The sequence below is a fragment of the Carassius auratus genome, chromosome 50 (genome assembly GCF_003368295.1).
Source record: "Carassius auratus strain Wakin chromosome 50, ASM336829v1, whole genome shotgun sequence".
Lineage (NCBI taxonomy): Eukaryota > Metazoa > Chordata > Actinopteri > Cypriniformes > Cyprinidae > Carassius > Carassius auratus.
This window is the reverse complement of record NC_039292.1, coordinates 18,324,784-18,339,534: the sequence shown is the minus strand read 5'-3', so window position 1 is coordinate 18,339,534 and position 14,751 is coordinate 18,324,784. Positions and strand designations below refer to the sequence as shown.

General features: G+C 35.6%; 1 gene segment (V, D, J or C); it reads right to left on the bottom strand.

Annotated features, from left to right (window-relative positions):
• Positions 1-5,770: 5,770 nt before the first annotated feature.
• Positions 5,771-6,456, bottom strand: LOC113067226 (immunoglobulin kappa variable 3-15-like). The segment is given in 2 exon segments: positions 5,771-6,295; positions 6,384-6,456. Coding segments are annotated over 2 exon segments (384 nt in total).
• Positions 6,457-14,751: the final 8,295 nt, after the last annotated feature.

Sequence of the window (14,751 nt, the reverse complement as noted above, 5' to 3'; positions counted from 1 at the left end):
CTTGTTTAGGACTGATGATTTACCCTCTGAACAAAAACTCCAGTCAAATATAGACACCAAAATATAGACATTTTTTTTTTTTTTTATTGTTAACATTGAGGAGGCAAGTTTTGATGAACAAGCAACACACATTTTATTTTTCTTCTCGACAATGTAAGTGATATACATTATGATTATATTAGGTATATTGTCACACTTAACTCCTCCACCAGAGTCTAATTATCAGTCTAATTACTTGTTTGTCTAATTCGACTGACCATTTAACCCCTGACTGCGTGTTCACTCAATGTGAAGTATTGTTTGTTTCACACTGTACATGCTTGGATTTATGATTATTTTACACAGTCCATGCATGTTGTTTGTTTCTCTGCCTGTTTGCCTTGTGTTTGACCCTTGTTTTCACTACTCTCTTCTTGTTTTAATACATTTCTGCACATAGATTCAGACTGTCACTCCCTCACAATTATATCATACACATAAATAAATTGTCTCTGAAATGTTTTTTTTTTTTTTTTTATATAAAATCTTCTCCTAAGGGGAGATCTTCAAGAAGCTGCCTGACGTCTTCATTGTGAAGACATTGCAAACATTGAAAATGCTGTACTAAGTTGGAAAACCGTACTAATGTACTACTACAACTAGTAGATAGTTGAGTTACTGATGCTTTGAGATGTTAGTGCACATCGCTTTTTTTTTTTCTTTCTCTTTTTTTATTGCATACAAGATCAGGAAAAAAAAAAACCCAAACAAGATTACAAGCACATACATATCATGGGTTTGGATCAAAGCATGAGATTATATACACAGAAGCACAATGACAAGGTGAAATATTTTGAATAATTAATATAATAATTCATAATCATAACATTAGTAGGGTTAAAAATATAAGAACTTAAATTGACCCAAAATGCATTGGTTATACCACAATCAAAAAATAAATGGAGAGCTTAGACTAAAAAAATAGACTACAGAGTATGTACTCTTTTAGCGCTTGCTAAGTAAACACTTTTTAAGTACCTACTCCATGAGTTTGCTGTCTAGAATACAGCCTCTGTGATGCACGGATGACACTTTTTGTGAAAACAAATCTTATTTTAATTTATATTTTAGCATAAGCACACATTGCTAGACAGGTAGAGAACATAATCATTCATAATTAATGGAGCCTCATTATCCATTTGTATTCATTGTATTCATGGCACTCATTATTCTGGTTTTGCCTGTTGAGTCTTGATGTATTTCTCCACAGATTCAACTGAAGGAAGGTAAATCATGACCTGTGTCCACTTCTTAGATACATTCTTCTGAGTTTTTGACAGTTTTAAACCCTCATGTGAAGACATTTTCAGTGACTTCTTGCTCATTATGTGAAAACTTTCTGTGATGGAGACACTATGAAATTGTCTACCATCACTGGTTTCACTGGTAATGTTGGTACAAATGTTTTGGTTTATTCATTCTTTTTAATTGTATTATCAATTGTATTTATTTAAACGCTTGTTTCTAGATCATGTGTATATAATAAGATTCTAAGGCAAGAGTTTTTTTTTTTTTTATAAAAAATGGTATGTTCCAATTTGGGGAAAAATGTATTTTTAACATGGCCACCACTAGAAGTTGGGGCATGGATGGATAGAGAGCTGGGACACGATTGTTGTGCTGTGTAGCAAGGGAAACTCCAGCCTCAATGCTGTAGTTGGTACTGTTTCTAGTACTTGCACTTCTAGTTTTAGACTGTTTTTATTACAATCTTTGTTTTAAGCTCTTATACCTATTTATTTGCACATTTTGCACACCTGCTTAAATAAACAACCCTTTGGAGCCCTACATCGCTATTGATCCTCCTTGTGATTGCTTGGGTCATTATCACACTTTCTTTATCTCTTCTTAGACAAAGTTTAAACTTTTTTTAGCCCAGTTACCTACCCCCGTCCTATGGAACAAAAATATGGGAATATGCTGCAAAATATAATGCAGTTTATCACATAATACATTTCCATATATGGGAAACTAGTGCTTAAATTTTTCAATATGCTGCAATATTTGCATTAACCATGTCTGGCGATGTATTGATGCAAATAAAAACATTTAGAAATCCAGACAAAAATAGAATTACATGTAATATTCATTTATGTGATCTCAGTCCCATTGTCAGGATATACACTGGAGACAGAGGTAGTTGAATTCAACAGTGTTTATTATTCCAAGAGTTTGCGAAAAGTAAGGAGATAATTTCAGGTGCGGATTCTGTGCAGATCACTTGCAGGAATGCAGGTGAGTTCGTCAATTGGCGGGAAGTCAAAGCCACACAATTCAGGAATCCTGGAGACAGGAAAACAAAGACACACAGGTTAGCTTCTCAAAGGTAAGTATACGTTTATTCTGGAGGTCTTCTGAAAGCAAGATGAGCTGGAGACAAGATCGTGAGGTTGAATCCTGTTGAAGGCTTGACTGTGAACTGGTGCTGAGGTGAGTGCTTTATAGTGCCATGCTGATGCTGATGGTGATCAGGTGCAGGTGATTAATACTCAGGGGAGCGTGAGCGTTGTGGATTGTCTGAGCCCGGGCTTGCCTGGTCCCTGACACCCATATCAGTAGAATAGACCGAAAAAATAAAGATCTCAAATCTGGGGAATATACTGTTCTGGTCATGTGAGTCAAGCCTCTGATAAGGTCTTCGACAAACGTTGTTTTTCTACCCCAGGGTAAATATGGCTTTCAGTTTACCTCAAGTCCCAGCAAAAGTTTTGTGAAGTTTTATTATTTTGAATTTATGATAAATTTGTTTTGTTCTGATTTGAGTATTTAAAGAGAATCGACGAAACATCTGCAAACTTCCCGCACACTTGTGTCTCCACGTGTCTCTATTTGCCAGGTATGATAACTACACTTTTTGTTCTGAGCGAGCAGTAGGCGGCTGGACTTAAAGATAAAGGTTAATCTTGCACTCTCTGATTAAGTTCGGACTGGTGAGTTTGTGATCATGAGATCTGTGTACGGCCGACGTGAGACTCAAATGCGACATTGTGTTCCCGATGAACGAATAACTGAAAGTATGGGATATTCAAAATAAGCAAATATGTGAAACTATCCTGATACATTTTAAGTGAGCTTGCAGGAGCAGAAGTAAAAGACCTGCACACATTATTCTTCCATCCTCGCCATTGGGTTCCCTCGTTGGGCCAACGGTTGATCCTAACATACTGATGAACTTTGTGCTTCTTTGGAGCTTCTTACAGTTTCATGTTAGATATTCCTCTCTTATGTTTTCTTTTGTTTACACTCAGTTTTAAAGTGAAATTGAGTGACTGCAGCCCAGATCAAGTTTAAAGTATATTGAATGAGCTGATATACAGACTACACAATCACTAAATACACTTCAATGAAATTACCAAAAGCAAATATGAGTTTAAAAAACACTTTTGCTGAAGCAACAATCATATTTTACCTTGCTTCTGTGTCTAATGCCATTGTCCAAAGTGGTTTAATCAGCCGTAACAGGGTCTAATATAATTTCATGCTGGTCTGTTGAGGTTAAATGGGTTCTGAAGTGGTCTAATATGTTCAGAGTTGAGTTATGTTGAGTTTTTAGTGACCTGTTTGATTTTTTGCTGTCTGTGTGACAAGAAAACCTTTAAACTTAAAGATGTTACACAATCAAATGGGGCTTCCTCAAGTCATACTCAAAGTATATCACAATAAACTTCTCCATCTGTTTGTATTGTGTTATTAGTGTTTGTGTTGATCAGTGTTGTGTGTGATTGTGTTCATCAGCAGCTGCAGTATCTCTCAGCTGTATCAGTGCAGTCACTGTGACTCTGACTGACGGAGGTTTTTGTACGACTCTTTATCACTGTGTGAACACAGCTTTACTGTTTGGATAGTGGAAACTCTGACAGTAATAATGTCCTGTATCTTCAGTCTGGACTCCACTGATGGTCAGAGTGAAATCAGTGTAAGATCCACTGCCACTGAATCTAGATGGAGTTCCAGTGAAACGGGTTGTTGCATAATATATGAGGAGTTTAGGAGCTTCTCCAGGTTTCTGTAAATACCAGTGTAACCAATTACCACTAAACACTGAACTGCTGGTTTTACAGTTTATTCTGACTTCTTCTCCTGGTTGAGCTGCTGTTATTGATGGACTCTGAGTTACAGTGTACTGTCCTCTACACTCTGAAAGTAAAATTATTAAATTGTATATTGATTAATATTTTACACTTCAAAGAATAAAAGAATAAATAACAACATTAAATAATACAAGCTGTATTACACAAACCTTGAGCAAACAGTGTGAGAGTCCAGATGAGGATGATGATGTTGTTCATTGTTGTTGTTGTGTCTTGTGTGATGATGAAGATTGTGTTCTGTTCTGCTCTCAGTCATGAAGTGTTAAACTCACAGCACTATAAACTCTCTCAGAGCACTGAAGCATGTGCTGATGATGCAAAGAAGTGGGCAGGATTCACAACAGCTTAAGCTGCTACAACTAATACTGTAATATTTTACTCTCACAATAATATTTTTAAATCATTGGTCGGGGGGGGAGTGAGAGTCTAGAAGAATTGCCGCTGCTCGTCACCGGACCTGCCGGTCTCTCTCTACTGTGCTGCTGTGGAGCTGTCCACCGTACTGATTCCACCTTGACGGCCGGTGTTTTTTTGCTTTTCTATTTTTTGAACAAGTGAAGGTTTTTGGTTCCAGTTTTTTCCTTTTGGGAGTTTTTTTGTTTCAACAAGAATTATCAAGCTCCTGTGCTTTACAAGACTGTATCTGCTCCGTGAATTGCTCTCTCTGGTCCTCTTTCCTCACAACATATATATATATATATATATATATATATATATATATATATATATATATATATATATATATAATTTTTTTTTTTCATAAAAATAGCTATGATTCCTCAGTGTTAGAATTAACAGACAAGATAAATGTAGATTCAGTGTTGATTCTACATTGAAACAATTATGTTACTATCACTATAATTATCATAATCAGCTGCTGCTTTTTTCTCTTTGAATCATGATGACCGAGCTGCATATGAAGTATCATTATAGAAAACTCCATGATAGAAGAGGTCAAAGGTCACATCAGATCACTAGTGAGGCCAAAAAGGGTTCAATGTCACCTGAGACCAGAAATCTCCAAGTGGATGAACCTTGGTGAAACAGAGTGGACCTCTATTCTGTGTCTTGTTTTAAAGCTATTTTTAACTGTAACTCTTTTGAAAAAAGTAGAACTGTTTGAATGAACTGATTTACTGAAATGATTCAGATGTAAGTTACATACAGGACTGTTTAGGACAAACAGATTCTATAGAATGAAGTGAACTTCTTTATAGACACATATTTGTTATAGTTTATTATTTGCATAATTTCCTATCAGTGTTTCGCAGAACTGTGCAATGTTCAGAAATACAGCTTGAAGTAAATGTCACAAAAAGTCTGAAAAGTCAAAAAGCCCGGTGGTGTCTCTAGCATTGACTGTGATGTTCTCGCTGCTCATGATCTACAAACTTCATCCAGCTTCTGATCATGAAAAAACTTCCTCTCTCTCCACCTCAGCCTCCCAAAATCACATGTTAGTGAAATACTGGACTAGACTTTAGAAGCTGCATCGCTGCAACACAGAGATGACAGATGAGCAGACATCTTGTGTGATGTGAGCAGCAGTGATTCATGTAGTCAGAGAGTTGTGTAGTGAAGACAAGACTCAATCTGGACTTTGAGACCATTCCCTAAACTTTAATGATGGAAAAGTGTCCTGATGCAACTTATGAATGGAAATGTTTGGTTTCTGCTAATAGATCATTTAATTTTCTGCATTGAAATGTAATGATCTACAGACAAGAGTGACTGAGATGATTCACATCCATCAGCAGCTGCAGTATCTCTCAGCTGTATCAGTGCAGTCACTGTGACTCTGACTGACGGAGGTTTTTGTACGACTCTTTATCACTGTGTGAACACCCAGCTACCACTAATAGAGTGTAAACTCTGACAGTAATAATCTCCTGTATCTTCAGTCTGGACTCCACTGATGGTCAGAGTGAAATCACTGTTAGATCCACTGCCACTGAATCTAGATGGAGTTCCAGTGAAACGGGTTGATGCAAGATATATGAGGAGTTTAGGAGCTTCTCCAGGTTTCTGTAAATACCAGGCCATACGTGACCCATAACTATCACTGTAGACATTACTGCTGGTTTTACAGTTTATTCTGACTTCTTGTCCTGGTTGAGCTGCTGTTTTTGATGGACTCTGAGTTACAGTGATCTGTCCTCTACTCTCTGAAAGAAAGGAACAAAGGATAATAATATGATGTATATTTCACATTTTAAAATAATGAATTATCTCTATGAAAGTTTTACCACAAACCTTGAGCAAACAGTGTGAGAGTCCAGATGAGGATGATGATGTTGTTCATTGTTGTTGTTGTGTCTTGTGTGATGATGAAGATTGTGTTCTGTTCTGCTCTCAGTCATGAAGTGTTAAACTCACAGCACTATAAACTCTCTCAGAGCACTGAAGCATGTGCTGATGATGCAAAGAAGTGGGCAGGATTCACAACAGATCGAGCTGCTACAACTAATACTGTAATATTTTACTCTCTTTGTATCTCTTTTATCTCATGTACACTGCATAATGGAAGACGAACGCTGTGCGAACAGCCAGTGTGCATTTTTTGATAAATTGTAGCATTTATAGAGATGAGTTTAGTATGTTCAGAATAATGATGTATCATCCAATCTATCATTAGAGCAAATAAACTAAAACTGTTGAATACCAAATTTATTTTGTATCTTTTTTCATGAATGTATAATCATCAAAATTATTTCATATGAGTTTAAAATGAAGCTGCATTTCCCCCCCTAGCATCATAATGACTGAGCTGTATACGAAATATAATTATAAAAAAGCACCATCATAAAAGAGGTGAAAGGTCACCTCAGATCAGCTTTGAGGGCAGAAATAAGTGTACTGTTTCAATACTATTTGGTAATAAATTGGCCCACTTTCTAGAATATAAAAGTATACTTTTACGTATACTTTGAGTATAACAGTAGCAAACTTTGAGTAAACAACCAGTATATCTCTATGTTTGTAGTTTGTACTGCAATTATACTAAAAGTGAACTTATATTCATACTGATAGTTTACTAATTAAATACTCTGCACACTTTGAAGTATAGTCTCAGTAAACTACTAGTCTAGTAGATTTATACTGCAAGTATACTCATAAGTTTTCTTTAAGTGAACTTTACATCATACTTTAAGTATACTACTACTGTATGTCCCTATTAAGGTTTTAATGTGTATAAATTTTGATATATGAATATCTGAACATACAAAACATCAAAAGAAAGAACAGAGTATCTGATGGTAAACAAAAACATTTAATTCTAGCTTCATGCATTTTTTAAACACTTTAATGTGGGTAAGTTTCATAAAAAATAAAGAAATAACATTTTGAACAAAAAGTTGTAAAAAGATTGATAATCAAATCGTAGATGCAGTCGATCAACACCCCAAAGCTTGACTGTGATTATTACTGTTTCTGTACAGAAGATGTGTAATAGCACCCTCTACCATATAACAATGAAAACATAGATTCTAGGAGCACAAGTATAGATCAAATATATTGATAACTTTTTTTAAAGTATAGGTCAAGTATACTTAAATGTCATTTTAAGTGTATTTCTGAGAAGTAGATAATTCCCATAAAAAGCATACTTTCCTATTTTTTGTTTAAAAGAATATATATATATATATATATTGTGGTGAGCCAGCTAACGAGGGATTAGCGTCGCCCGGGAAACAGCGCTCACACTGCAATCACTGGGGAGAGCATGGTGATCAAAGACACCTGAACCTCATCAGCAGAACAGCTTTTAAGGAGAGGAAAAGGAGAGGTAGTTGAGCTTCGACTCCAGAACTAGACTAACACTGTGTTCTGGCTCTCTTTCAGATTCAGGTGTCTGAGGAACAGCACGTCACGCCGCACCTACTGATACTTTGTGCTGCACAACCAAGACTCCTACACCAGAGCACGCCAGCACTGCACAGTCTACTTTCACCCACTGCTCAATAAATTGCCCCTCTGGGGACTTCACTGCATTACTGTCGTCCGTGTGATCACTCTCCCCGCCACAATATATATATATATATATATATATATATATATATATATATATAGATAATCAATAAGAAAACAGTATTAATTTTTTTTCCCTAAAATAACTAATATCAAAATAAAATAAAAAATACCAGTAAACTGCTTACAAATATCAAATGTTCAGAATGTGTAGTCTTCTAGTTCATAAGAAAATACATGGGCATAAAATATAATTGTTCCAAAATGTGTAACTATCCAAAATGTATAGCACTTTTCATGATACATATCATTTCAAACCAGCTTTACAGAAAATAAAATGAAGATTCATGTGTTTTCAGAGGTGACTGTGTCAAAGTAATGTACATATATCAGGAATGTTTTCAGATAATACAAATCATACAGTATACATCACATATTTCTAGTTTTGTTCTCATCCCCTGCTGTCAGTCAGTGTGGTCATATAAATGATAAATGAATTAAAGTTAAGTATCTTTCAAACCCGAACTAAGCAAGTCAGAAGGCGGCAGTGACAGGAAAACTAAACTCCATCAGATGACTGAAGTGAAGAAAAAAAAGATAAAACCTTGGGAGAAACCAGACTTGATTTGGGAACCAGTTCTTCTCTGGCCTATGCAAACACACATGGTCTCATAGTTGCTGCATGAGAAAATCACATATTTTCCTACTATATAGTAGGAAGGAAGCAGTAGGTGAATAATAAGTATGTCAAATTCCTTAGTATTCATAATAGAGTAGCTGAGAATTACCTGCGTAGATATTCAGACATACGTATACTTAAATTGCATCCAAATTTGCCTACTTACTATATACAGTAGAAGGAGAAAACAGTACCTGAAGAGAGCAGTATGTTCAAAACCTCAGTATTCATAAAAGAGTAGATGAGAAACCCCTACTGCTTCAGCCCAGATTCTGATGTGAGCATCGATGGACACTTTTCTATCCCAGGAGGCCACAGGAGAGGATACGTCATCACCGACATGATGGAGAACAGTTACGAGGGTGTTTTCAAATGTGAGTATTAGAAACCAAAAACACCGTTCCTTGTGTTAAAATCACATTTGTTGAGCTTCATTATATAGTATATCTGTGATCGTGCTATAAAAACACGTTTTATTATGTATAGCAAACAGCAGAGCTCCATTAAGCACACATACATCGTCAAAGTGAATTTACATAAACCATATACATGTCAAGTCAAGTCAAGTCATCTTTATTTATATAGCGCTTTAAACAAAATACATTGCGTCAAACAACTGAACAACCTTCATTAGGAAAACAGCGTGTCAATAATGCAAAATGATAGTTAAAGGCAGTTCATCATTGAATTCAGTTTTGTCATCTCTGTTCAGTTTAAATATTGTCTGTGCATTTATTTGTAATCAAGTCAACAATATCGCTGTAGATGAAGTGACCCCAACTAAGAAAGCCAGAGGCGACAGCGGCAAGGAACCGAAACTCCATCGGTGACAGAATGGAGAAAAAAACCTTGGGAGAAACCAGGCTCAGTTGGGGGGCCAGTTCTCCTCTGACCAGACGAAACCAGTAGTTCAATTCCAGGCTGCAGCAAAGTCAGATTGTGCAGAAGAATCATCTGTTTCCTGTGGTCTTGTCCTGGTGCTCCTCTGAGACAAGGTCTTTACAGGGGATCTGTATCTGGGGCTCTAGTTGTCCTGGTCTCCGCTGTCTTTCAGGGCAGTAGAGGTCCTTTCTAGGTGCTGATCCACCATCTGGTCTGGATACGTACTGGATCCGGGTGACTGCAGTGACCTCCTGATCTGGACACAGACTGGATCCGGGTGACTGCAGTGACCTCCTGATCTGGACACAGACTGGATCCGGGTGACTGCAGTGACCTCGGAACAAGAGAGAAACAGACAAATATTAGCGTAGATGCCATTCTTCTAATGATGTAGCAAGTACATCGGGTGTTATGGGAAGTGTTTCCGGTTCCGGTTTACCTAATTAATGCAGCCTAAAAATCCTTTAACGGATTTGGATATTAAAAGCATATTAGTATGTTATGTGTAAGCCAGGTTATAGAGATGGGTCTTTAATCTAGATTTAAACTGCAAGAGTGTGAATCTTAATGATATACATCATTAAGATGCGTACTAAATGTCTTTTTAACATCAATTTTTGATAAGTATTGCAGATGAGCACAACTAACAGACATGAAATAGACATTGAGTGATTAAATGATTTATGTGTGCTATTCTGTAGAATTATTTGTTGTCAACACTGCTTATATTAAATAGAGGAGTGCTTGATGCACGGGGTTCTGTAAGGCTCTCTGATTGGCTGATGGGGCAGAGGGACAGCCTCAATGTCCTTTTTCCATTCATGACCAGATTCCAGTCTGCAGCAATGAGGTACATGATGGACAGCAAATACAGGCGAAGGTGTTCACAGAGGTCAGCTTCATCAGAATAAAACCAGAGAATTGACAGCTGTCAGATGGCAGCAGGATGTCGGGTTCACCGACTGTAAATATGTGATAGTTTATTTGAACAATGAATTTTTATAAAGCTTGTTTACTTAAAGTTTTTTTTTTTTTTTTTATTGTGATGGTTACTTTTATTCATTCATTTACTCATTTTATCCATGTTTCCCATCATTGTCTGTAAATAAAATATAATTATTATATTAATTTATTCATTAATACATTAAATATACTACTAAAATGTATAATTTTCACTAAGAAAATATGTAATGTAGTTAAGTTTTGGTCAGTATTTAATATTATTATTATTGTTGGGGTGGGCTAGCAATCCAGTACATTCTGGGGTATTTGTTACGGATCACTCAAACAGAGGAGTAACAGATGAGTAAGATGTTTATTTAAAGACACAAGCAGAGGAGCAGGTAGTGAGGAGTGGATGAGGGATTGGGATCCGTGCCGGGATGGAGGTGAACGCACACACACGCACCGTGAGGTTCTTGGAGGAGTCTTCGGGAGCAATCCTTAGAGAGAAGAAGAAGGAGGAGGAGGAGGAGTAGACTTCGGAGAATATCCTTGGAGAGAAGGTAAAGAGGAGTTAGTCCTAATAGTTAGCGCAGATGAGTAATCTTGTCGTGACCGTGACCGGACAATGACTGTGTGCGTGTGTGTGGCTTTTATGGTGCTGTGGTGGATGACTGGTGATGAGGATCAGGTGGTGATGGTTCAGTACTCAGGTGAGGGTGTGCGCTGTGATTGTGTGGAGGTGGAACCTGGCATGTTTGTAACAGTATTTATTTACTTTTTTTTTTGAATAAAATCTTTTCCAAAGGTGAGATCTTCGAGGAGCTGCCTGACGTCTTGATTGTGAAGACATTGCAAATATTGAAAATGCTATACTAGGTAAGAAAACCGTACTAGTGTACTACTACAACTACTAGACAGTTGAGATAGACTAATGCTATGAGACTAATGCACATAGACATTAGTAGACTAATGCTATGAGATGTTAGTGCACATGTCACTCTTTTTTTATTATTATTGCAGAACTTATAATTACATAAAAGATCAGGGAAAGATTATGTGGACAAAAAAAAAAAAAAAAAAAATCATGGGTTTGCATAATGGAACTAGATTATATAGAAGCACAATGACAAGTTTAAATATTATGAGTAATTCATCATAATGGATCCAAAAAAAAAATGCCTTTGCAATATAAGCCTGAGGGATGAAACTATATATATATATATATATAAGGGAGGAAACCACAAAGGAGATTTAAGGCCCATTTGTTTGTGGATTGAAAATTTTTCACATACAATAAAGAAATTAACACATATTCAAGAGATGACAATTTTGGGATTTTGTAATAAAAGTGAATATCTTTAAGGATAAACTTGTGGATGACATTAGTAGGGTTAAAACCATGAAAACTTAAATTGACCCAAAATACATTGGTTATACCAATATCAGAAAATACATAGAGAGCTTTTTCAAATTTCTTCAATATCAAGATATTTACAGATAGATGGAAATGAACCAGTCGCTCACATCTTCTGCTTTTAAGTTGTTGCGATTGTTATTACGTCGTAGGTCACATGATAACGTCAAAATAGCGGATGATGTCTGGACTGTATTCATAGTTAATGCATTCAGGCTATAGAGTATGCACTCTTTTAGCGCTTGCTAAGTAAACACTTTTTAAGTACCTACTCAGTGGGTTTGTAGTTTCAAACGCAGCCTCTGTGATACACGACTGACACATTTTGAAAAAACAAATCATTATTTAATTATATTTTAGCATAAGCACACATTGATAGACAGGTAGTGAACATAATCTAGCTAAAATTTATAATTAACGGAGCCTCATTACTGGTTTGGCCTGTCAGGTCTTGATGTATTTCTCCACAGATTCACTGAAGGAAGGTAAATCATGACCTGCACACACTTCTTCTGACCTTCTGAAATTCAACAGATCATACTCTGTTATAAACTCTCATGTCAAGACATTTTCAGTGACTTCTTCCTCATTATGTGAAAACTTTCTTAAGCTCTTTTTAGACAAAGAAGCCCAGTTATCTACTCTCCCTTATGAAACAAAAATAAGGGAATATGCTGAAAATGTAATGCAGTATGTCACATAATACATTTCTACATATGGGAAACTAGCACTTATATTTTTCAATATGCTGCAATATATGCATTGGCCATGTTTTACTATATATTGATACAAATAAAAATATTTAGAAATGAGGACAAATTATTAATATTATTACAGTAATATCAATATTATTACAGATAATATTTATTTATATGATCTCAGTCCCATATCAGTAGAACAGACCAAAAATAAAGATCTCAAATCTGGGGAATATACTGTTCTGCTCATGTGAGTCAAGCCTCTGATAAGGTCTTCAACAGATGTTGTTTTTCCACCCCAGGGTAAATATGGCTTTTAGTCATCTCAACTCCCAGCAAAAGTTTTGTGAAGTTTTTATTATCTTGAATTTATGAGGAATTTGTTTTGTTCTGACGTGATTATTTAAAGAGAATTGGCGAAACATCTGCAAATACAACTTCCCACACACCTGCTGTGTGTCTCTCTATTTGCCAGGTATATAACTCTTTGAAATTATTTGGTGCTGTTTTTCTATTTCTGTGCTGATCATTTGTGTAACAAATTTAAATGTATTATTTTTTAATTGATGTATTCTCTTTATTGATCGATTGAAAATTATTCTTCATGATTGATTTTTTTTTTTTTATTGTTCTAAGCAAAATAGACATTAATTCTTGATTTATTTTAGGCTCTGCTGAAATCACTATAACCAGTAGATCATGTGGAGGCTGATGTTTCCTCAAATCTGTGTCAGGAGAGAACAGACTAAAGATCTTTTTTATTCTGTCTATCACTGATTCAGCAAGTTGTATTGAAGTGACTTAACAAACTACACTTTTTGTTCTGAGCGACATAATTGATATTTGTGATAAGTTCTTAATTAGAAATAGTCTAAATTTAATGATAACTTGAAAACTGCAGTCAGATTAAACAAAGCTAGACTAAAATTGAAACTTAATCCTGATAAATTTTAAGCACACTTTGCAGGAACACAAGTAAAAGATCTGCACACATTATTTTTTCACCCTCGCCATTGGATTTCTTCGTCGGGGTGTTCCTTATATACTGAATATTTCATTACGTATAATATATTGTCACAATTTTTTTAAATATATGAAAGGCAGCAGTTCCTTATGTATTATTCAATATATTGTAATATAGTAACACAATATATTATTCTCAATATTTTCAATATACCATTAAACATTTAATATATTGATCATTCATATATAAGGAAATTTTCTTTGCATATGGGAATATATTGATTCATAAATATGTGGAAATATATTTTGTTTCATAAGAGCTGTGCTGGAGCTCACTCAATGAAGTGAATTTGAGTTTGCTACAGTTTCATGTTAGATATTCCTCTCTTATGTTTTCTTTTGTTTACACTCAGTTTTAAAGTGAAATTGAGTGACTGCAGCCCAGATCAAGTTTAAAGTATATTGAAATGAGCTGATATACAAACTACAAAATCACTAAATACACTTTAATGAAATTACCAAAAGCTAATATGAGTTTAAAAAACACTTTTACTGAAGCAACAATCACATTTAACCTTGCTTCTGTGTCAAATGCCATTATCCAATGTGGTTTAATCAGCCGTTTTTCTATAGGGTCTAATATGATTTCATGCTGGGCTGTTGAGGTTTAATGGGTTCTGAAGTGGTCTAATGTTCAGAGTTGAGTTATGTTGAGTTTTTGAAGACCTTCCTGACTTTTTGCTGTCTGTGTGACAAGAAAACCTTTAAACTTAAAGAAGTTACACATTCAATCGGGGCTTCATCAAGTCAACGTCAAAGTTTATCACAATAAACTCCACCATCTGTTTTTATTGTGTTATTAGTGTTTGTTATCTTTTCAGCATTGCGTTTATTTATGTTTATATGAGCAGCTGCAGTATCTCTCAGCTGTATCAGTGCAGTCACTGTGACTCTGACTGATGGAGGTTTTTGTACGACTCTTTATCACTGTGTTAACACCCAGCTACCACTAATAGAGTGAAAACTCTGACAGTAATAATCTCCTGTATCTTCGGTCTGGACTCCACTGAT